General features: G+C 47.1%; 1 protein-coding gene across 1 annotated transcript in view; it reads right to left on the bottom strand.

Annotated features, from left to right (window-relative positions):
• The window catches only part of LOC121287008 (collagen alpha-3(IX) chain-like), a 149,679-nt gene that overhangs the window by 100,632 nt on the left and 25,826 nt on the right, over positions 1–23,221 (bottom strand). Inside the window, exons 6-9 of the mRNA XM_041204425.1 lie at positions 15,546–15,599; positions 9,470–9,514; positions 6,848–7,050; positions 6,683–6,706 (exon numbers count right to left, since the gene is read on the bottom strand). Coding sequence (XP_041060359.1) covers positions 6,683–6,706; positions 6,848–7,050; positions 9,470–9,514; positions 15,546–15,599 — 326 coding nt within the window. The remainder of the gene's footprint in view (positions 1–6,682; positions 6,707–6,847; positions 7,051–9,469; positions 9,515–15,545; positions 15,600–23,221) is intronic.

Here is a 23,221-nt window from a genome sequence, read left to right as displayed (position 1 = left end):
TGGAGGAATGTGGATCAAAGAAGAGATTCATATTCCCAAGGTCACCAACCTGCGCAGTGCCACAGGGCTAATCAAAAGGTAATCATGAATTCGCAGTAACAATCGGTAAAATGCTCTGGATAATCACATTCATATTTTTGTTGGATTGAGGGACATTTCCTGAACTTAGACAATACAGGGGAGGGGAGGGGGGCCCGTGGGTAGGTGCTCATAGAAGTGGGATTGTGGGAGACGTATGATGCTGAGGTGGGATCAGGAGATCAGCAGTGTCTTTGTACAGCCAGGAAGGGGTTACTCCTGCTTCTTCAGGACCTTCTGAAAGTTTTCTGCTGTTTCTGATTGGAACACATTGAGAAAATCTTAATAAGGTTATTGAAACATTGATTGAACCCTTGGCTTTTTAAAGTGTGGCAGAGAGTACCAAAGGAAAGAAATTATGCTAAACCTTCATAAATCACTGGTCAGGGTGTGTGTGAAGTATCATTTCCAAATCTGAACCCCACACTTTACAGAGGATGTCACGGTCTTGGGGAAGGTGCAGTGTTCTTACCAGAATGGTACTAGGGATAAGGGTCTTCAGTTATATGGAGGGGCTGGAGAAACTCATTCAAGTGAAGAAGATTAAGGGATACTTTCATAGGGGCATTCAAAATCATGAAGGGATTTGATAGAATACAGGAGAAACTGTTCCCAGTGGCGCAAGGCTTGGTAACCAGAGGACCCAGATTTAAGGTGATTGGCAAAATCACAGAATTTTATTGGAACAGAATTATTTGACCCATCATGTCTGCACCAGCTCTCCAAATGAGCATTATGACCTAGTGCCATTGCCCTGCCTTTTCCCTGTACCCCTGTTTGCTTCCATTCAAATAATCATCTAATGCCCTCTTGAACGCCTCGATTGAACCTGCCTCCATCACACTTCCTGACAGCTCATTCCAGACCCGAACCATTCGTTGTGTGAAAAAGATTTTTCTCATGTCACATTTGCAAATCACTTTAAATCTGTGCCCTCTTGTTCTTGATCCTTTTACGAGTGAGAACAGCTTCTCCCTGTCTACTCTGTCCAACCCCCTCATGATTTTGAACATCTCTATCAAATCTCCTCTTGGCCGCCTTCTCTCCAAGGAGAACAGTCCCAACCTCTCCAATCTCTCTTCATAACTTAAGTTTCTCATCCCTGGAACCATTCTTGTAAACAAATGAACCAGATGGGAGATGAGGAGAATGTTGTTTTTACACAGTGAGTTGCTATGATCTGGAATGCGCTGCCTGAAAGGATGGTGGAAGCAGGTTCAATAATGCAGCTATCCCTCGTTTGATAGAGATGTTCAAAATCATGAGGGGGTTGGACAGAGTAGATAGGGAGAAGCATTCCAAACCTGTCCCTGAAAAAGAGTGTGCAAACAAAAGCATACTAAACAAGAATCACTTTCCAAAAAAAAGCATGTAATAAGGATGGATTATGTTCCTGACCTGTAATTTTTACATTAAAAACTTATTGACTGTTATGAACCTAACAGTCCTGAAAATCCTCTTACTAACTTTTACAAGCTTAAAATCTCTTTCTACTTACCTCGCGTTTCCTGACTCTTCTATCTGATACTTCCCACCTCTCCTCCTCGCTGTTTCCCCCTCCCTCGACCCTCCCATTTGCCAACCCTCCCACTTGCCTAGATGATTGGTGAGTGAGTACTGGGGAGAAGGGCTATGAGAGGGAGGGAGGGAGCGGGGTGGGTGGTGGGATGCAGTGAGTGGGAGGGTCAGGGCGGGATATAGTGAGGACAGGTGGTAAGCAGGAGGATTGGGGGAGGTGGTGAGGAGGTTCAGTAAGTGGGGAAGGTCAGTGAGTGCGAGGGTCAGTGAGTGCGAGGGTCAGTGAGTGCGAGGGTCAGTGAGTGTGAGGGTCAGTGAGTGGGAGGGTCAGTGAGTGGGAGGGTCAGTGAGTGGGAGGGTCAGTGAGTGCGAGGGTCAGTGAGTGCGAGGGTCAGTGAGTGCGAGGGTCCGTGAGTGCGAGGATCACTGAGTGCGAGGGTCAGTGAGCGGGAGGGTCACTGAGTCCAAGGGTCAGTGAGCGGGAGGGTCACTGAGTGCGAGGGTCAGTGAGCGGGAGGGTCACTGAGTGCGAGGGTCAGTGAGTGGGAGGATCACTGAGTGAGAGGGTCAGTGAGTGGGAGGATCACTGAGTGCGAGGGTCAGTGAGCGGGAGGGTCACTGAGTCCAAGGGTCAGTGAGCAGGAGGGTCACTGAGTGCAAGGGTCAGTGAGCGGGAGGGTCACTGAGTGCGAGGGTCAGTGAGCATGAGGGTCACTGAGTCCAAGGGTCAGTGAGCGGGAGGATCACTGAGTGCGAGGGTCAGTGAGTGGGAGGGTCACTGAGTCCAAGGGTCAGTGAGCAGGAGGATCACTGAGTGCAAGGATCACTGAGTGCGAGGGTCAGTGAGCGGGAGGGTCAGTGAGTGGGAGGGTGGGTGAGTGGGAGAGTCAGTGAATGGGAGGGTCACTGTGTGCGAGGGTCAGTGAGCGGGAGGGTCACTGTGTGCGAGGGTCACTGTGTGCGAGGGTCAGTGAGTGAGAGGGTGGGTGAGTGGGAGAGTCAGAGAGTGGGAGGGTGGATGAGTGGGAGGGTGGGTGAGTGGGAGGGGCAGAGAGTGGGAGGGTGGGTGAGTGGGAGGGTGGGTGAGTGGGAGGGTCACTGTGTGCGAGGGTCAGTGAGCAGGAGGGTCAGTGAGTTGGAGGGTGGATGAGTGGGAGGATCAGTGAGTGGGAGGGTGGATGAGTGGGAGGATCAGTGAGTGGGAGGGTGGGTGAGTGGGAGGGTCAGTGCAAAGTGTTGTGAAGAAGACCTTGAGAAAATGGTGTGTGTATCTTTCCAGACTTGCTCCACCACCTTAAGACCATAAGACCATGAGACATTGGAGCAGAAATTAGGCCATTCAGCCCATCAAGTCTGCTCCGCCATTCAATCATGGCTGATAAGTTTCTCAACCCCATTCTCCCACCTTCTCCCCATAACATTTGATCCCCTTACCAATCAAGAACCTATCTATATCGGTCTTAAATACACTCAATGACCTGGCCTCCACAGCCTTCTGTGGCAATGATTTCCATAGATTCACCACTCCCAGGCTAAAGAAGTTTCTCCTCATGTCTGTTCTAAAAGGTCTTCCTTTTACTCTGAGGCTGTGCCCTCGGGTCCTAGTCTCTCCTATTAATGGAAACATCTTCCCCACGTCCACTCTATCCAGGCCTTTTACTATTCTGTAAGTTTCAATCAGATCTCCCCCTCATCCTTCTAAACTCCATCGAGTATAGACCCAGAGTCCTCAAACGTTCCTCATATGTTAAGCCTTTCATTCCTGCGATCATTCTCATGAACCTCCTCTGGACCCTCTCCAGGACCAGAACATCCTTCCTGAGATACAGGGCCCAAAATTGCTCACAATATTCTAAATGTGGTCTGACCAGAGCCTTATAAAGCCTCAGCAGCACATCCCTGCTTTTATATTCTAGTCCTCTCGAAATAAGTGCCAACATTGCATTTGCCTTCCTAACTACCAACTCAACCTGCAAGTTAACCTTAAGAGAATCCGGGACTAGGACTCCCAAGTCCCTTTGCACTCCAGATTTCTGAATTCTTGTTTGTCCCTACAACCACACCAACCCCCTCCACTTCTCTCTCTCTCTCTCTCTCCCCGCCCCCTGCCACACACCTTAAACCAGCTTATATTTCAACTCTTTCTTGGACTCACTCAAGTTCTGTCGAAGGGTCATGAGGACTCGAAACGTCAACTCTTTTCTTCTCCGCCGATGCTGCCAGACCTGCTGAGTTTTTCCAGATAATTCTGTTTTTGTTCTGAATTCTCTCCCCATTTAGAAAATAGTCTATGCTTCTATTCTTCCTACCAAAGTGCATGACCTCACACTTCCCCACGTTGTATTCCATCTGCCACTTCTTTGCCCATTCTCCTAACCTGTCCAAATCCTTCTGCAGCCTCTCTGCCTCCTCAATACTACCTGTCCCTCCACCTATCTTTGTATCATCTGCAAACTTAGCCAGGATGCCCTCAGTTCCTTCATCTAGATCATTAATGTATAAAATGAAAAGTTGTGGTCCCAACACTGACCCCTGCAGAACTCCACTAGTCACCGGCCGCTATCCTGAGAAGGACCCCTTATCCCCACTCTCTGCCTCCTGCCAGACAGCCAATCTTCTATCCATGCTAGTACCTTGCCTCTAACACCATGGGCGCTTATCTTACTGAGCAGCCTCCTGTGCGGCACCTTGTCAAAGGCCTTCTGGAAGTCCAAGTAGATAACATCTGTTGGCTCTCCTTTGTCTAACCTACTCATTACCTCCTCAAAGAATTCGAACAGATTTGGCAGGCATGACCTCCTCTTGATGAGACAATGCTGACTTTGCCCTATTTTACCATGCACTTCCAAGTATTCTGAAATCTCATCCTTAATAATGGACCTTCTACCCTCCCTGTGTCACCAGCCAACTTCCTCCCATCACCATTGACCCACCCAATATAACCATTCCTCTCCCCTCTGTTACCAATGGACCTCCCCACCATTACCCTTGAGCCTATAATCATCACCCTCCATATGCCTTCTCTCACCTCTGTGCTACACACGTTACTGTCCCCATGCCCACCTTGACCCTGACCCCTCCCATTATCCACATCAATTGTTTTGTCGATTTCAGTGATACCCCCATGACACCATCAGCTACATGACCATGATCCTGGACCTGCCAGCCTATCACATTCCAGTCCCCCCCTCACTGTGACTATTCCCTCCACTGCCCAGTGCCTTCAGTTCAATCCCCAGGACCCCACCATAGACAGAGCCCACACCACCCTCTAGGACCAACTCTCTCCCACCATCGCTGCCAGGAAACCACCCCCCCCCAATCCACCCATTCACAGGGGCCCCGGACACAAGATGCAAAGCCCTTCCCCCTCTCCCACGTCCCTGCAACCTCACCTTCCCTCCTTGGCTGCGCCACTGCCCTCGACTCCCTCCCTCCCACGGCCAACCTCCCTGCCCTGTGCCCCTCAGACTGCCACCACCCCATCATCGACTTGTTGAACAATACTCCCCAAAAAGGAAGCAAACAGTGGCTTCCCACTCTAACTGCAGCAAGTTGACCACCTCGCCTGCTGCAAGGCACTTATATGCCATGGTCAATCTGAAGGCATGTGTTGCTTTAAGTGCCGATAATTTAATTGGGAGGAGGAACTTAATTCTGGCCAGCTGGCTTTCTAAGCAGCAGGCGTGACATGCAGACGCGCTTCCCGACACACTTACAAACTTCCCTGAACTTCATTGCAAAATTTCATCCTGCCATTGGGAAGGTGATTTTGGCCCCCAACCACCCCCCCCCCCCACCCACTGGCTCAGATAAGCCCCCCTGTCCGCCTTCCTGCCCGCTCCTGGGGACAGCGCAGGATTCCGCCCGTTAGCTCGGCTTCCCTCTCCGCAGATGCTGCCTGACCTGCTGAGTGCTTCCGGCATCTTCCGTTTTTATTTCAGGGTACCCAGCATCCGCAGCTTTTTGCCTTTGTGTTCACATTCTGGCCGCTCGGCCTGAGGGCTCCTCGAGAAAGTCCCAGTGAAGCCACTTGCTGGGGGGATGAACGGGTATTCGCAGGCCGGTGAGACCCTGTTTGAACCCCTTCAGTAGGGGCACACCCCAACTCCCCAGCCCCCCACCCCCACACACCACCCCTCCCCCCCACCCACCCACCCCCACACACCACCCCTCCCCCCCACCCACCCACCCCCACCCACCACCCATAGCCTCAACATTTCCCCAGGATAAACCAACCCAACAAGTCAACATTTTTTTTAAACTGCTAACAAGTATACCTTATTGGGCAGAACTGATTTAAATATTGTAATCACCAAAGAAACCTGAGCAATCCACTACCAGTGACAAAGATTTTCCATGATGTTTGTTGGGGTTGAACAAATCTATAAAAATACTCGGATAATGTTCTCTCACTTGAAGCACACGACACAATCACCATGAACGTCATGTGGCAAAGATGTGGATTGGTAACTCTGTGAGACTGTCACTCTCTTAGCTTCTTAACCTCTTTCTAATGTTCTTTCTGTCACCGCTGCTGAGCACAAACTTGAGGCATTTCCACCTCCCGGACCCAGAGATTTCCTGACCAACCGAAGGTTCCAGATACTCAAGAATTTCTGCAGAGCAACACAATTTGCACCTAAGGGGACGTTGGGTGAAGTCAGGTCAGGGAGGGGAAAGAGGATAGAAGGATATGTTGATAGGGTGGGATGAAATAGGGTGGGAGGAGACTCATGTGGAGCACAAACCCTGGCAGAGACCAGTTGGGCCGAGTGGTCTGTTTCTGTGCTGTAAAAGCGCAATGTAATTCTGTGTAACACGGACCCAATTACTCGATGGGCCTTGCACAACAGTGAGAAGACTCAACTAGCTCCCAGTGACTAGCCTGATATCCGGCACATAAACAGAAACAGCTGGAAAAACTCAGCGGGTCCGACAGCATCTGCGGAGAGGAACACAGTTAACGTTTCGAGTCTGTACGACCCTTCATCAGAACAGTGCGCAGAGCACACAGGGAAGTGTGATGTCCGGCAGCTGTAATCTCCTCCCAATGAGACTTTCACTGAATGACGGAATCCCTTACCGCAGCTCCAACCTGACCCGGTTCCTGTGAATCAAAGGAGAAAAACACAACAATCAGCATCATTGCGATGACCCAGTGATCGGAACGATTTCCAGCTCTCTGAAAGTGTTCCCAACCTACCCAATATCCAATATTTGAGCCCACACACAACGGGCTGGATGTTACGTTGAGCGCTGGCTCTCCGCGCCCCACTTTCGTTCCACTTTTAATCTTTTTTTTAGACGATGCCCTTTTAAATTAGCATTGGGCTGGACATTTTGTCCCCCTCCAGGAGGAAGCTCCGCCTCATAGAGCTGCTGCTGGCCAATCAGGGGCCCGCAGCTCTGCACACTGGCAGCGCCATGCAGCAGCGGTGGCCACGGCTGGTACTGCAGGTGGGCCAGCGGCGGTTGTGTTCAGCGATGGATCCGGACATCCAGGAAAGTCTGGGATCTTGCTGGGGCCAGGCTGGCAGGCCAGTGAGGGAGGGATGGGGGGGGTGGTTGGGGGGGTGGGGGGGGCTGCTTGTAAGACAGGGTACATGAGGAAGGTGGACATGGGGAGGACAGGGGCCTCTAATTGACACAGTAGGGCCTGGGGAGGAGGCACCCTCCTTTCACTGGCCAGTAGTGCACTGGGTGAAACCTGTCCAGCTACACGTTGGGCACAGGCTTCTCCCGCTGCCCGCTATATTGGAGTGGCGAAGGGATGAAGCCCTTAACTGGGCCAGGGGCTGGCAACCCACCCGACGTTCCCCAGGCTGCCTGTAAAATCACGTGGGGTTGGGGGATGGGTGGACTGGCAGCAAGCATGGCACTGACAGAACGGCATCCTCACCTACGAGTCCACTCACCTGTCTACCCGCCTGGGGGGGGCGTTGGCCTGTAATATTCAGCCCAATGTTACCAAAAAATAAGCAGGAACGGATTGGCTGATTGTTTCCTCTCACGGAAAAGCTGGTGGGTTTTATAGGGGAGGGTCGATCCACATGAGTGCCCAATTCCTGCTCAAATCCGAATGCTAGAATTGGTCTTGCGACACTCGCTTGCTACAGGCTTATACTGGTTTCAGTTCTGCTCGTTCCCTGTAAGAATCTCCCTTTCCCTAAGGATACTGACCCCTTCTGGTGAACTGTCTCACTGACCAACAACCTCCTTGGGTCTCGCCTTATCCTTTGTGCAAGAGTCCAGTGGTGAACTGTGGGAGGCTTCTCACCAGGCCAGGTTGTACCCTCACCTGCCAGCTCCATGTATCACTTTTCCAGTAAGACTCAGCACAGCATGATCAGGAGCAGGAACCCAAACTAACTTTTCTCTTTCCTAACAGAAAAACAGCCCCCTTGATTGGCACCCCATCCACAAACGTTCACTCCCTCCACCACCGACGCACAGCAGCAGCAGTGTGTGTACCATCTGCAAGATGCACTGCAGCAACTCACCAAGGCTCCTTGGACAGCACCTTCCAAACCCACGACCACTACCATCTAGAAGGACAAGGGCAGTAGACACATGGGAACAGCACCAGCTGGAAGTTCCCCTCCAAGTCACTCACCATCCTGACTTGGAAATATATCGCCGTTCCTTCACTGTCGCTGGGTCAAAATCCTGGAACTCCCTCCCTAACAGCACTGTGGGTGTACCTACACCACAGGGACTGCAGCAGCTCAAGAAGACAGCTCACCACCTCTTTCTCAAGGGCAATTAGGGATGGGCAATAAATGCTGGCCCAGCCAGCAATGCCCACATGCCATAAATGAATAAGAAAAGAAAGATTATAAGGTTGGTTCCATCTCCCTTTTTACCAGCCAGATGCTCAGAGATCTAATCTTGGATCCTGTTTGATTCAGCACCAGCCCATATTTAAAAACTGTCCTACCTGAGGGCTGCTCAGATGGTGTCAGCTCTGGCACACTCAGCTCTCATTCTTATAGGTCATGAATTCAAATTCATTCCCGAGACCTGAGTGTGTAATCTAGGCTGACACTCCCAGTGCTGTACTGAGGTCATGCTGCACTGTCAGAGGTGCTGGCTTTTGGATGAGATGTTAAATCGAGGGACCATCAGCCCTCTTAAATTAAGATATTTTGAAGAATAGTATAGAAGTTATCCCCGGTGTCCTGGTTAATATTTATTCCTCAACCAACGTCACTAAGAGCAGTACCTGGTCATTATCACATTACTGTCTGTTGGAGCCTCCTGTGTGCAAATTGGCTGCTGCATTTCCAAAGTTCCAATGGTGATCACACTTTAAAAGGTATTTCATTGACTGTGACGTGCATTGGGAGATACTGAGGCCGTGAAAGGCGTTATAGAAATACAGGTCTTTTTTTGAATTTCTTTTCTACAAACATGTCATTTTCAGCATTAGTTCTTTGACAAAGGGCACCAGGATGATTATGAGGCCTAGTTTTTACAGTGAGGATGGGTACAGAGGATGTTATATGGTTTGTTTAAAAGGGGAACATTAGAGCTTCAGGCACGTGTAATAAAAGTTTGTGTACGATGGACCAACAGCCTTGGAGAGCTGCAACCTTCTTAAAGAAAGACACGGGGTGATAAGATGGTCATCTTTGCTAGAAGGTGAAAGGTCATACACATGGAACCTGGCATTGTTTTGATTCAATTTTAAGTTTCAAAATCCAATAGCAGTATTGTTTGGGCAAATGGATTCAACATTAATATCCAACTCACAATTTACACAAACTCAAGTTGCTGATGCTCCATGATTGGAATTTACACGCTGAAAAAATATGATGAACCAATGCGGAAGGGACAGTATAACTTGCTTCTTAATGAGATGTTTACTCACCGTTAGCCTGGACACTCCAGGTGGCCCTGGTGGTCCTGGGTCTCCCTGTGAAAGCAATAAAATATAGTCACCACCTTATCGGCCAAGAGCACAACTCAACGGTTTGACCACAGGAACCACGACTCAGCCAAGTTCCACCTTGTTCAATGGTCATTACTTTCACTTGTCAATCAGAGGTCAAGGGATTCGAGCCCAACTCAAGAAAGTTCAGCACATAAATCAGACTGACACTCACAGTGCAGTACTGAGGGAGCATCGCACTGGAAGAGGGTCAGTACCGAGGGAGCACCACACTGGTGGAGGGTCAGTACTGAGGGAGCACCACACTGGTGGAGGGTCAGTACTGAGGGAGCACCGCACATTCGGAAGGTCAGTGCTGAGGGAGTACTGCACTGTCAGAGGACCAGTGCTGAAGGAGTGCTGCACTGTCAGAGGGGCATTACTGAGGGAGCTCTGCACTGGTAGAGGGTCAGTACTGAGGGAGCACTGCACTGGCGGAGGGTCAGTACCGAGGGAGCACCGGACTGGCAGAGGGTCAGTGCTGAGGGAGCACTGCACTGCTGGAGGGTCAGTACTGAGGGAGCACCGCACTGGTGGAGGGTCAGTACCGAGGGAGCACCGGACTGGCAGAGGGTCAGTGCTGAGGGAGCACCGCACTGATGGAGGGTCAGTACTAAGGGAGCACCACATTAGCGGAGGGTCAGTACTAGGGGAGCGCTGCAATGGCAGAGTTTCAGTACTGAGAGAGTGCTGTACTGTCAGGAGTGCTGTCTTTCCGATGAGATGGAGAAGAGCAACAGACACATGGGAACACCACCACCTGGAAGTTCCCCTCCAAGTCACTCACCATCCTGACTTGGAAATATATCGCCGTTCCTTCACTGTCGCTGGGTCAAAATCCTGGAACTCCCTCCCTAACAGCACTGTGGGTGTACCTACACCACATGGACTGCAGCGGTTCAAGAAGGCAGCTCACCACCACTTTCTCAAGGGCAACTAGGGATGGGCAATAAATGCTGGCCCAGCCAGTGATGCCCACATCCCATAAATGAATAAAACGATGTTAAACCAAGGCTCTGCCTGCTCCCCTCAAATGGATTGAGAGAATGAATGGTTACAGCACAGAAGCTGGCCATTCAGCCCATCATGTCAGTGCTGACATTCTGCAAGAGGAACTCACCTAGTCCCACTCCCCCACATTTTCCCCATAACCCTGCAAATTCTTTCTCCTCAGATAATTATCCAATTCTCTTTTGGAAACCTCAATTGAACATGCCTCCACCATACTCGCAGGCACTGCATTCCTGATCCTAAACATTGGCAATGTAAAAACATATTCCCACATGTCACCGTTGCTTCTTTTGCCAGTTACTTCAAATTGGTGTACCGGGTTCTCGATTTTTCCACCAATGGGAACAGTTTCTCCCTAAATACCCTGTCCAGGTCCCTCATAATTTTGAACACCTCTATCAAATCTCCTCTCAGCCTTCTCTGAGGGGAACAGTCTCATCTTCTCCAATCTATCCATGTAAATGAGGCTCCTCATCCCTGGAATCTCTCTCGTGATTCTTTTCCGCACCCTCTCTAATGCAGGACCACCTAATAAAACTGTACGAAGATGAGCTGGGGCACCAGCCCAGTGTCAGGCCTTACTCACTACCTTCAAGAACACAGGGCTGGATTTTACTGGTCTCAACTGGGACAAAGTGGAGCTGGGACCAGGAAACAAAATGGTTGTCAAGCAGGGAAACCTGAACTCTTGCCTGTTTCCACCCTCAGCTATTTTCATAAGGATGGGGCTGCAGCAGCCCTGGAATCTGACCACTCCTATGAAGGAGGCAACTGACAGTTTTGTAGCCTCATTGGGAGCCCACCCCAGGTAACATTTTACTGGAAGCGGCTGGACATTAGCAGCTGGTGGGTTTTACCTCAGCTGCATGGAGGCAGGAGTCATAGGTTGGAGGCGAGAAGAGTTCAAAAGGTAAGTGAAATGGTTTTGCCTCCTTTACAGTTCATCTTGCGTTCAGTAAAGTGATTTATGACAATTCTGTGATTGGAAGCTGTAACTACCCTTTTAAATAATATGTTTGCCCAGATTGTAACTTCTAACTGGCAAGCTTCCAGTGAAAGATCAGCATTGTAGGTGTGGAAAAGTCTTCAGAGGAGTTAAAAAAAAGTTTATCTAATGGAAGCGCTTGACATTGTTTATACAGCTGCTTTGAATAATCTGTTTCCATACTCAGGGAGATTTATGGGCTATTCAATGGCTTCCAACTGTTATAATTGAGCTTGTGAGTTCTGTTCATAAAGTGGATAATGGGCGAAGGGTGAAGGTAAGGTGGGTGAGAGTGAGTGGGTTGGGGTGGGGTTAAAGTGGTGAGGGATTGAGGGTGAGGGTTTGAGGGAGGTAATGGAATGAGGGGAGGTGAAGGTGAGGAGTGAGGGCAATTGGGTGAGGATGAAGGGGGTTTAAAGTGGTCAGAAGGTTCAACTGTATAAGAAGAATGAGCCGCTGATTGCATTGGGAGAAGCAGGGTGAAGCTTTTTAAAAATGGAGGCCTACTAGTCTGCCTGCTCTGGACTCAGCCCACTTCCATTTTGGCAGGCACATCACCTTATGGGCTGGGCTCCCAAACACTGGCAGTTTTGAGATGGAGGCGGGATTGCAAAGGCAGGATTAGACCCCTCCTGATTCCCTTCTCTGACATGAAAATCTGGTCCGTATTATCTAGTCATTAAACTCATTTGCTGCCTGTGGGATCTTGCTGTGCACAAAATGGCTGCCATTTTCACTACAGTAACAACTGTTACTGCATTTCAAAATTACTTAATTAGCTGTAAAGTGTTTTGGGACATCCTGAGGATGTGAATGATGCTATATAAATGCAACATCTTTTCTTCAAATGAGCTCATCCCAGTAAACCAGCATCACTCAGCAAGGTAATGAAAAGATGATTGCAATAAGATTCCAAATGGTGAAATTGGAATTGGAAACTGCAATTTAGCCCAACAAGCTAACACATTTCACAGGCCAGGTACAATGATGGAAAACTCCAACCGTTGAATTATTTATAGGACCAGATTCTCGCAAAGTCATGGAGACTCTGCGGAGCCTTAAAAATGGTGGATAGGACCCGGATCTGGAAGTACCACCCCCATTTCCCGCAGCTCCTATTTTCACTGGTAGGGGAAAGGGGGCGGGGCATGAAGCAAAAAGGCATGAATTACGAATCAGATGGGCTATTTAAACAAGGTGCACAGGACAAGCAGACCCAATTTTCACTTCAAAAATGGCCTCAATTTGCAAGGTGTGTCCACATTTTTATGGTGGAGAATAAAGGCTCTTAAAAGGTGGAGAAGGTAGGCAGAGCTGTCAAACTATTTAAATCCCTGCCTTTAAAAAATGAAAAAGCTTGCCTACATGAGAGTAAAAATAATCTGTTCTTGCTGTTTCAGTAGCTGTTTGTTGACACAACCCTAATGCTATCATTATAGCATTATTAATGATTGACTGCTTCCACAACCTATCATTACCAAAGTTGGGGGCTTAAGTTTACAGTTTGATTGATAGTTCAAAGAGGTATTATAGGCTTAACATATCTTGGATGTGTTCCAAATACAAATGACTGTTTTTGTAAGGGATCCAAAGATATTGAGCGAAGTGAGAGTAGAAATTGTAGGGGCACTGGCCATAATTTTTCAGTCTTCACTAGACTCGGGAGATATCAGGGCACTGGAGAATTGCAAATATTATGCCCTTGTTCAAAAAATGTTGTAAGGATAAGCCCAGCAATTACAGAACAGTCAGTTTAACTTCATTGGTGGGCAAGATTCTAGAAGCAATTATTCAGGATAAAACTAGTAATCACATGGAAAAATATGGGTTCATAAGGAAGAGCCAGCATGGATTTCTAAAGGCAAAATCTTGTTTAACTAACTTGCTGGAGTTTTTTGAAGACGTAACAGAAAAGGTTGATGAGGGTAATGCTGTTGATGTGGTCTACATGGAGTTTCAAAAGGCATTTGATACAGTGCCACACAACAGACTTGTGAGAAAAGTTATTGCTCATGGAATAAAAGCGACAGGAGCAACGTGGATACAAGATTGACTAAAAAATAGGAAGTAATGGTCAATGGATATTTTTCAGGCTGGAGGAAGGTTTGTAGTGGAGTTCCCCAGGGGTCAGTATTGGGACCCTTGCTTTTCCTGATATATTAATGATCTAGATCTTGGTGTGCAGGGGATAATTTCAAAGTTTGTGGATGATACAAAGCTTGGGGGTGTTGTAAACTGTGAGGAGGACAGTGTAGAACTTCAAAAGGACATAGACAAGTTGGTGGAGTGGGCAGATAGGTGGCAGATGAAGTTCAATACTGAGAAGTGTGAGGTGATGCATTTTGGTAGGAAGAACATGGGCAGACAATATAAAATAAGGTGTCAAATTTTGAAGGGGGTGCAAGAGCAGAAAGACCTGGGTGTATACGTACATAGATCATTGAATGTGGCAAGAGAGGTGGAGAGAGCAGTTAATAAAGCATATAGTATCCTGGGCTTTATTAATAGGGGCATAGAGTACAAGAGCAGGGAGGTTATGCTGAATTTATATAAGACACTCATTAGACCTCAGCTGGAGTATTGTGTACAGTTCTGGGTGCCACATTATAGGAAGGATGTGAACCCATTGGAGGGAATGCACAACAGGTTTACAAGAATGGTTCCAGGGATGAGAAATTTCAGGTATGAAGATAGATTGGAGAGGTTGGGACTGTTTGCTTTGGATAGAAGAAGGCTAAGAGGAGATGTGATAGAGATGTTCAAAATCATTAGGGGACTGGACAGAGTAGACAGGGAGAAGCTGTTCCCGCTCGTAAAAGGGTCAAGAACGAGAGGGCACAGATTTAAAGTGATTTGCAAAAGAAGCAAATGTGACATGGGCATTAGATAATTATTTGAATAGAAACAATGGGCAGGGATACGGGGAAAAGGCAGGGCAATGGCCCTAGGTCGTAATGCTCATTTGGAGAGCTGGTGCAGACATGATGGGCCGAATGGCCTCCTCTGTGCCATTAAAATTCTGTGATTAAGTATTTGAGGGGACTTAAATGTGTTGAATGGCTTTATGAATGCAGCTTTTTTGTATATAGTGAAATAGATATTTAGAACTTTGTTTTATTTCATCCAGCATGGCTCCTGAGGTCTGCCTATGGTGGATAATGGGTGATTTGGCATGGAGGGTGTAAGGGCAAAGGCTGATGGGACATGAGTTGGCACGAAGTTCACCTATGGGCTATAAGGGGTCATTGGGGTGGGTGAGGCATGAGTTGGCATGAGTTGGTATGAATGGGGCATAGGGAGTGGGTGGGGGTGTGAGGGGTGAGGGCTAGAGGTCGTAATATTTAACAAAACAACTGGGATAAAGTCCCAGAGAGCCATGGCGGCCTTTTAACCAGCCCACCTCAGTACTTGGCACCCCCTGTCTGCTGCTGGCAATGAGACAGAGTTGATAATCGCATGAAGGTTATATCCTAGCTCTCATTGAGTCTCTCACTGTAAACATTAGATTTAAACAAACTCTCTCGGTTACTAAATTGTGTCTCTCCGAAATCACAACTCAGTGACAAATGGTTCCCAACATAAATAATCAAAGGGGGATTTAACTTGGACCTTCTGCACAAAGTTCATTACAGACTGTGCAAACAAACCCACAAGAGAGGGAATGCAGTTGAAACAATCTCACTGGACTAATTATTCTAGGGCTGGTTTGTGTTAACATTTTAATTAAGAGTCAGGCTGAGCACCTACTAAATAAAACTAAAGACATCCTGGTCCTCTTTTTCTCTGCACCCCCTGCCAAAAACTCTTCCAGCCCTCCCTCCCCACCACACACACACACACACACACACACACACACACACACACACACACACACACACACACACACACACCACCACCCCCACACCCCCCCACCCCGCCAACACCATTTGGTGCAGGGAACATGACGCATGAACATGAAGAGAGTTTCATCAAACCTGGAGAATGGACCCGTTCAACGCAATCATCTTAAAGTGAACTTACCCTATCGCCCTGTCTTCCAGCAGCACCAGCTGGACCATTTGCACCTGGTAAACCCTGCGGAAATAAAAGAGGCCGTTAGTTGGGCTCAACTTAGCATCAGCTGCCCAATTATAGAGGAACAGAAAGAGGCCATTCAGCCCCTCCAGCCTGTTCTGCCGTCATTTCATTAGATCATGGCTGATCTGTATCTCAGTTGTGTCTGCCCACCATGGTTCCATAATCCTTTAATTCCCTTAACCTAACAATCAGTCGATCAACGTTAGTTTTCATATGTTCAACTGACATACCACCCCACCCCACCAACAACAACCCCCTCCCCATCCCCCAGCCAACTCCCCCCACCATCCCAAGTCTCAGCAAGGGAAAAGAGTTCCAGATTTCCACTTGCCTTTCTATGAAGAACTGCTTCCTGATGTCACCCCTGGACATCCTAGTTCTAATTTTATGATGGTGCCCCCTTGACCTTCAGAATAATAGGTGATAATACATCTGATAGAGATCTGGATTTATCTCATGGTCTATCCTTATTCCTACACAATGGGCCTTGGCTCTTCACACCAACTTTCTTCAATTTAATAAACAAATAAACAAATTAAGAGCAGGAGGAGGCCACTCGGCCCCTCAAGCCTGCCCCGTCATTCAATGAGATCATGGCTGATCTGGTTGTAACCTCTCGCCCCACCCCCGATAACCTTTCACCCCCTTGTTAATCAAGAATCTCTCTAGCTCGGCCTTAAAAATAGTCAAAGTCTCTGCTCCCGCCGCTTTTGAGGAAGAGAGTCCCTCTGAAAGAAAACAATTTCCTCATCTCTGCCTTAAGTGAGCAACCCCCTTATTTTTAATTTGTGACTCCTAGTTCTAGATTCTTCCACAAGAGGAAACATCCTCTCCACAACCACTCTGTCAGGATCTTAAAGGTTTCAATTAAGTCGCCTCTTACTCTTCTAAACTCCAGTGGATACAAGCCTAACCTGTCCAACCTCTCCTCATAAGACAACCCACCCAATCCTGGTTTTAGCCTAGTAAACCTTCTCTGAACTGCTTCTAACACATTCACATCCTTCCTTAAATAAGGAGACCAATACTGTACACAATACTCCAAATGTGGTCTCACCAGTGCCCTGTACAACTGAAGCATAACCTCCTTACTTTTGTATTCAATTCCCCTCACAATACACAATAACATTCTATTAGCTCCCCTAATTACCTGCAGTACCTGCATAGTAACCTTTTGTGATTCATGCACTAGGACACCCAGATCCCTCTGAATCTCAGAGCTCTGCAATCTCTCACCGTTTAGATAATAAGTTTCTTTTTTATTCTTCCTGCCAAAATGGACAAAGTGAGTTGAAAATTTTACAAATGTTTTGGGTTCAGAAAGGGCATTGGAATTGACACAAACAAAGAAAGAAAGTTCATTGCTGGACACTGATCAAACTAGACTCTGATTCGTTCAGTTAGTGTCTAAGAGTCACATGTCAGAGAGGATATTTGACCGTGTTATGGCATCACAGTCAACCCAATCCTCACCTGGTGCGCTCAGATGTCCATGGATTGTAAAACAGTCTTTCAACACTCACTAGATTAAAGGCTTCAGGTTAAATGTCCCAGGGTTGTTCAGGCTTAGGGAATTCCAGCCTCGAAAAGACTCAGTGCCTTGAAAGCTTTTCATGATTGACTTGATTGTCCGTTTGATGTAGCTGAACCAGGAGAACTTAACATAAAAAACTTTATTGATCTGCCGAGCATGGAATTCAGAATGATTTATTAACACAATTATAGTAAGGGAACATAGGAAGGAGGTGTTTTGTGTGTGTGTGTGTGTGTGTGTATGTATGTGTGTGTTTGTGTTTGTGTGTGTTTGTGTGTGTGTGAGTGTTTGTGTGTGTATTTGTGTGTTTATGTGTTTATGTGTGTGTGTGTGTTTGTGTGTGTTGATGTCTGTTTGTGTGTGTGTTGATGTGTGTTTGTGTGTGTGTTGGTGTGTGTTTGTGTGTGTGTGTGTGTGTTGTGTGTGTGTGTGTGTGTGTGTGTGTGTGTTTGTGTGTGTTTGTGTTTGTGTGTTTGTGTTTGTGTGTGTATTTGTGTGTGTTTGTGTGTGTATTTGTGTGTGTGTGTGTGTTTGTGTTTGTGTTTGTGTTTGTGTTTGTGTGTGTGTGTGTGTGTGTGTGTGTATGTGTTTGTGTTTGTGTGTGTATGTGAATGTGTTTGTGTGTGTGTGTGTGTGTGTGTATGACATGAGTGTACAATCCAGGCTATGGAGTGCTGCACTGTCAGAAGTGCCGCCTCTCAGATTACCAAAACCCCATTTGTCCTCTCAGGTGGACGTAAAAGATCTTGTGGTACTAGTTCAAGGAAGATTGGGTGAATTCTCTCTGGTGCCCTGGCCAGCTTGGCCTAAATAGCCAAGTGGTTATGGTAGTGGGTTTGTAACCCTGAGATCGAGAGTTCAAATCTCATAATGGCAAACTATGAAACAATGTAACTTGATCTGAAACAGATGGAAATGGGTTTGTACTCGAAAGAGTTACAGATGCTGCCAGACCTGCAGGAGTTAGGAGGCTGGTAAAAAGATCTGGTGCCCTGGCCAATAGTCATTCCTCAACTAACATCACTGTTTGTGGGAGCCTGCTGTACAAAAATTAGCTACAGTGACTACACTTCAAAATTCCTTCAGTGGCTGTAAAGTACTTTGGGAGGGGAGTGCTGCACTGTCAAAGGAGCTGGCTTTCAGGTGAGATGTCAAACTGATGTCTGCCTTCTCAGGTGGAAATAAGCATCCCACTATTTCAAAGAAGAGCAGGAGAATTATTCCCAGCATCCTGGGGATAATATTTATCCCTCAAACAATATCACTGAAACACATTATTATCTGGCCATATCTCATTGCTGTTTCTGGGAGCTTGCTCTTTCCACATTTCAACAGGACTCCAACATGACCTCCCTACTGGATGAGCACTTGGCACATCAGAACGTTCAAGACTATGGGCCAAGTGCTGGTAAATGGGATTAGGTAGGTAGGTCAGGTGTTTCTCATGTGTCGGTGCAGACTTGATGGGCCGAAGGGCCTCTTCTGCACTGTGTGATTCTGTGATTCAAAAGTGTTTCATTGGCTGTTTCTGGGCACATCTTGAGATTGTGAAAGGCGTTATGGAGACACAAGTTTTTTTCTTTCTTGATATCTGTATAAGACTTTACTGCTGCTATTGTCTGTCCAATGGGTTAAGGGGACTTCCCTGCAACACGTTAACGCAGGACCTCAACCTCAGTTATGAAGATGTTTTTCCCGGAGACAGGTTTATTTCCAGTATTTTCTGCATTTGACACATTCACTGCCAAGTAAAGCTTGTTGCTCTGGACCAATTTCCAGTCTAATCTGAATAAGAAATGTCTGCACTCATTTTGTTAATGACTCTTCACAGTCACTGACAGTCAGCAGTATTTGGTCATTAAATAACACACAGTCACTGAACAGCGTGCAGACAGACTGAAGCAACACGTTCCTTCATCATACTCTCTAATTGTACAATCCCAGATTTTGAAACGTCTTTCCCAATATATTTAATGAGCTGTTCCCCTCTACTATTTTCACTTTAATGTTCTCAGTTAACTTCGTGTAATTCTTGTCAGAGATCAAGGTGTACATGTTATCCCCAGTAACCTGCCACTTCCAGCTAAATGCATCATTCACAATGTGCATTCAAGCATAAGAACAAAAGAATCAGGAGCAGGAGTAGACCACTCGGCCCCTCCAACCTGCTCCATTGTTCAATAAGATCTTGGCTGATCTTCTACCTCGACTCCACCTTCCTGCTGCCTCTCATTTCCCTAGTGTCTAAAAATCTATTGATCGAACAAATTCCTGTGCTTGCTGACCTACATTATCTCCCAGCCAAGCAACATCTTGATTTGAAAATTCCCATTCTAGCTGTCAAATCCCTGCACGGCCTCACCCCTCCCTAGCTCTGACAGTATCTATTGATCTCGGATTTACAATAATTAATTGAGCCAGCAGTCACTGCTTTTTCTTGGAGAGAGTACAGCACATCTATCACCCTTTGTGTGGAGAAATGTTTCCCAACGTCTCTCCTCAATGGGCAGCACTGACTTTAAGATTTAATGTCCCTTTATCTAAGACTCCCCTGCAGCAGAGAAAGTTTCACTCCCTATCCTATCAATTCTCTCCAGAGCACAAAAACTAGGCTGACACTCCAGTGTAGTACCGAAGGTGTGCTGCACTGTCGGGGATGAGTGAGATGTTGACTAAAGTACCAACTGCTCCCGCGGTCGGGTGTAAAAGATCCCATGGCACTATTCGGAGACAGCAATGGAGTTCTCCTAGCGTCCTGGCTAGTATTTATCCCTAATCCAACATCATTAAAATATTAAAATGGATAGACTGGTCATTATCACTTCCCTGTTTGTGAGATCTTGCTGTGCACAATTTTCCCATGCATTGTAACAGTGAGTGCAGTGATGTTAGGTAAAACCTTTCCTACTGCTTTTAGGGGTCATGTGACTGTTCTGACGAATGAGCCCTAAGCACAGGCAATCTTAGAGGTGGAGTTTTCTAGTCGTGGACCTGGTTCAAGCATGTAGCTTCTAAACGAACTCTGTAAAAAAGTTATCTGTTTCAACTAAAAAGCCTGTCCAGTACATCAAGTTCATTACAGTGACCAAACTTCAACTGTACGTCATTGGCTTGTGAAGCTCTTGGGGTGTCCTGAGATTGTGAAAGGCAAGATATAAATGCAGGTCTTCCTTTAATGGCCTCTCTTGGAGCTTGCCTTGGCTCAATGGTAGCATTCCAGCCTCGAGTCTGAATGTTGTGGGTTTCCATTGGTAGCTAACAGGAAGCAGAGAGTTGGCATAAAAGGGTCTTGTTCTGGTTGGCAGGATGTGATGTGTGGTGTGCCACAGGAATCAGTGCTGGGGCCTCAACTTTTTACTATTTATATAAATGGCTTGGATGAAGGGATTGAAGGTATGGTCGCTAAATTTGCTATCGACACAGAAATAACTTGTGAAGAGGATATAAGGAAGCTACAAAGGGACTTAGGTTAAGTGGGTGGGCAAAGATCTGGCAAATGGAGTCTAATGTGGGTGTAGGTGAAATTGTCTATTTTGGCAGGAAGAATAATAAAGAAATATATTATCGAAATGGTGAGAGATTGAAGAGCTCTGTGATTCAGATGGATCTGGGTGTCCTAGTGCATGAATCACAAAAGGTTAGTACGCAGGTACAGCAAGCAGTTAGGAAAGCTAATAGAATGTTATCATTTATTGTGAGGGGAATTGAACACAAAAGCAGGGAGGTTATGCTTCAGTTGTATAGGGCACTGGTGAGACTACATCTGGTCTCCTTATTTAAGGAAAGATGTGAATGTGTTCGAAGCAGTTCAGAGAAGGTTTACCAGACAAATACCAGGAATGGGAGGGTTGTCTTATGAGGAGAGGTTGAGCAGGTTGGGCTTATGCTCATTGGAATTTAGAAGAATGAGAGATGATCTCATTGAGACATATAAGCTTCTCAGGGGGATTGACAGGGTTGATGCTGAGAGGATGTTTTCGCTGGTGGGAAAATCTGGAACTTGAGGACATAGTTTCAGAATAAGGGGGTCTCCCATATTTAAAATGGAGATGAGGAGGAATTTCTTCCCCTGGAGTATTGTGACTCTTTATAATTCTCCATCCTAGAGAGTGATGGAGGCTGGGTCATTGAATATTTTCAAGGTAGGGTAGGACAAATTTTTGATCGACAAGGGAGTCAAGGGTTATGGAGAACAGGCAGGAAAGTAGACATGAAGCCATGATTAGATCAACCATGATCTTATTGAATAGAGGAGCAGGCTTGAGGGGCTGAATGGCCTGCTCCTGCTCCTATTTCTTATGTTTCTGATGTTCAGTGGGAGCTGCATGGAGACTCCAAGACCATGGCATCCAGCAGGTCCTCCTGCTAAAGTGGAAGAGCAGTTGAGAAACCAGCTAACGACCTGTTCACGTAAAAATAGTCTTTATTATGAAAAGACCCGGAGCACAATCTGCTGGATGTTCACCGTGGAAGGAAGTGGCTGTGGTGCTAAGCGTGGAATAAGAGGGAGAAAAATAAGGACCTCCCTTCCTTAACCAACTTGACCTTTCACTTCATTATCTTGCAGTGAGATTTGAGACATGTACAACATGTTATTGGCCATACCCAATATCCCAACATGGATTCCACCAGCTGTAAAATGCCTCTTCTCGTTTTAATTTTGACGCTCATGTTTAGAACGTCCCACCTTCACCACAAAGTGCTTTGGGGAAACAAGAAGCTTGTCCTAGTAAGCGACAATATACAAATCAGGGAGATTGCAGCGCAGGAGGTCATTTGGCCTATCGCTATGCATCCTAGTTAGCTCCTCAGCCAGCAATGTGTGCCCTATTCTCACTAGCAAGGCACCATATCACAGAGGTGATGTTGCTGGACTAGTCCAGGGACAGGGGTTCTAATTCGGCCATGCTAGCTCATGACCTTAAATTGAGTTAATTAAATCTAACTAATCTGGAATAAAATAAAATACAACTCCTTACTTTCAGTAATGATGACCAATATTTAACGGAGGTGATGGGGTTCTTGCCCTCCAGCTGGTAACAGCCCTGCATAACTGCCTCTTTTAGAGAAGGCCTGCTGCATTTATTGCCACCAGACACTTAAATGGGCAACAATGGGCCTTCCCCCAGGATCAAGGGCCCTGGGGGCAGAAGTCCCATCTGCCCGAGTGCAGTCAGTGAATCTATTGAATGGTAGCGCCACTGAGGAGGCGGTGGCTGCTGCTGGTAGGACACACACCCGAGACCCAGGATTGCTGAGGGAACCACCCAGGCCACAAGTCGGGTGGGGGGAGGGGGGCGGTGCGTAGGTTGTTAGGTAGGATCGCGGTGGAGATAGAGGGTGGAGTTTAGCACCAAGAGCATTGGGTTAGCTTTCAGTGGCCCCCTGCTACCCAATGTCAAGTCCCTCAATCAGGCATTGGGCGCCTTCGAATGACAGACCACAGCCCAGAACCCACAAGCAACCCGCACGGGTTTCCTTGCTGTGCTCTCCACATGACCAGCTCCCCTGCCTGTTGCTGGGTTAATAGCAGCAGCAGTGGGATGAAGCCCTTAAATAGGTATTAATTGCCCACTTAAGGGCCTCAGTTGGCAGTGGGGGGGGGCGGGGAAGGAAAGTCACCCATGAGCCTTCCTGCCATTTCAGGGCAGTGGAGGAGGATGGCAGGATCCCACTTGTCACCCTCCACCTGATAAATGCCCTGGGGGAGCGCTTCAAATTTGCCCCATGAACTGCCGGATTATTGGTTCACCCATAGCCCTTATGAAAGGAATTCTGTTATCCTTAACTGGTTTGGGCTCTATGTGACTCCGGACCCACAGCAATGCCCTCTGAAATGGCCTAGCAAGTCACTCAGTTGTATTCAAGAAGGCAGCTCACCACCACTTTCTCAGGGGCAATTAGGGATGAGCAATAACTGTTGGCATTGCCAGCGATGCCCACAGCCTGTGAACTAACTGAAAAAAATCTTCTCTACCCTTTTACTGTATCCTTTTGTATTTTTTTCCAATCCAAATACTTTCCCAACTCCTTTCAAATGATGTCAAGGATTTCAATATGAAAGTGTTTTCTGTTCTAGTAACTA

The sequence above is a fragment of the Carcharodon carcharias genome, chromosome 14 (assembly GCF_017639515.1).
Source record: "Carcharodon carcharias isolate sCarCar2 chromosome 14, sCarCar2.pri, whole genome shotgun sequence".
Classification (NCBI taxonomy): Eukaryota; Metazoa; Chordata; class Chondrichthyes; order Lamniformes; family Lamnidae; genus Carcharodon; species Carcharodon carcharias.
The sequence above is the reverse complement of the archived record's forward strand: the minus strand, read 5'-3'. Positions and strand labels throughout refer to the sequence as shown.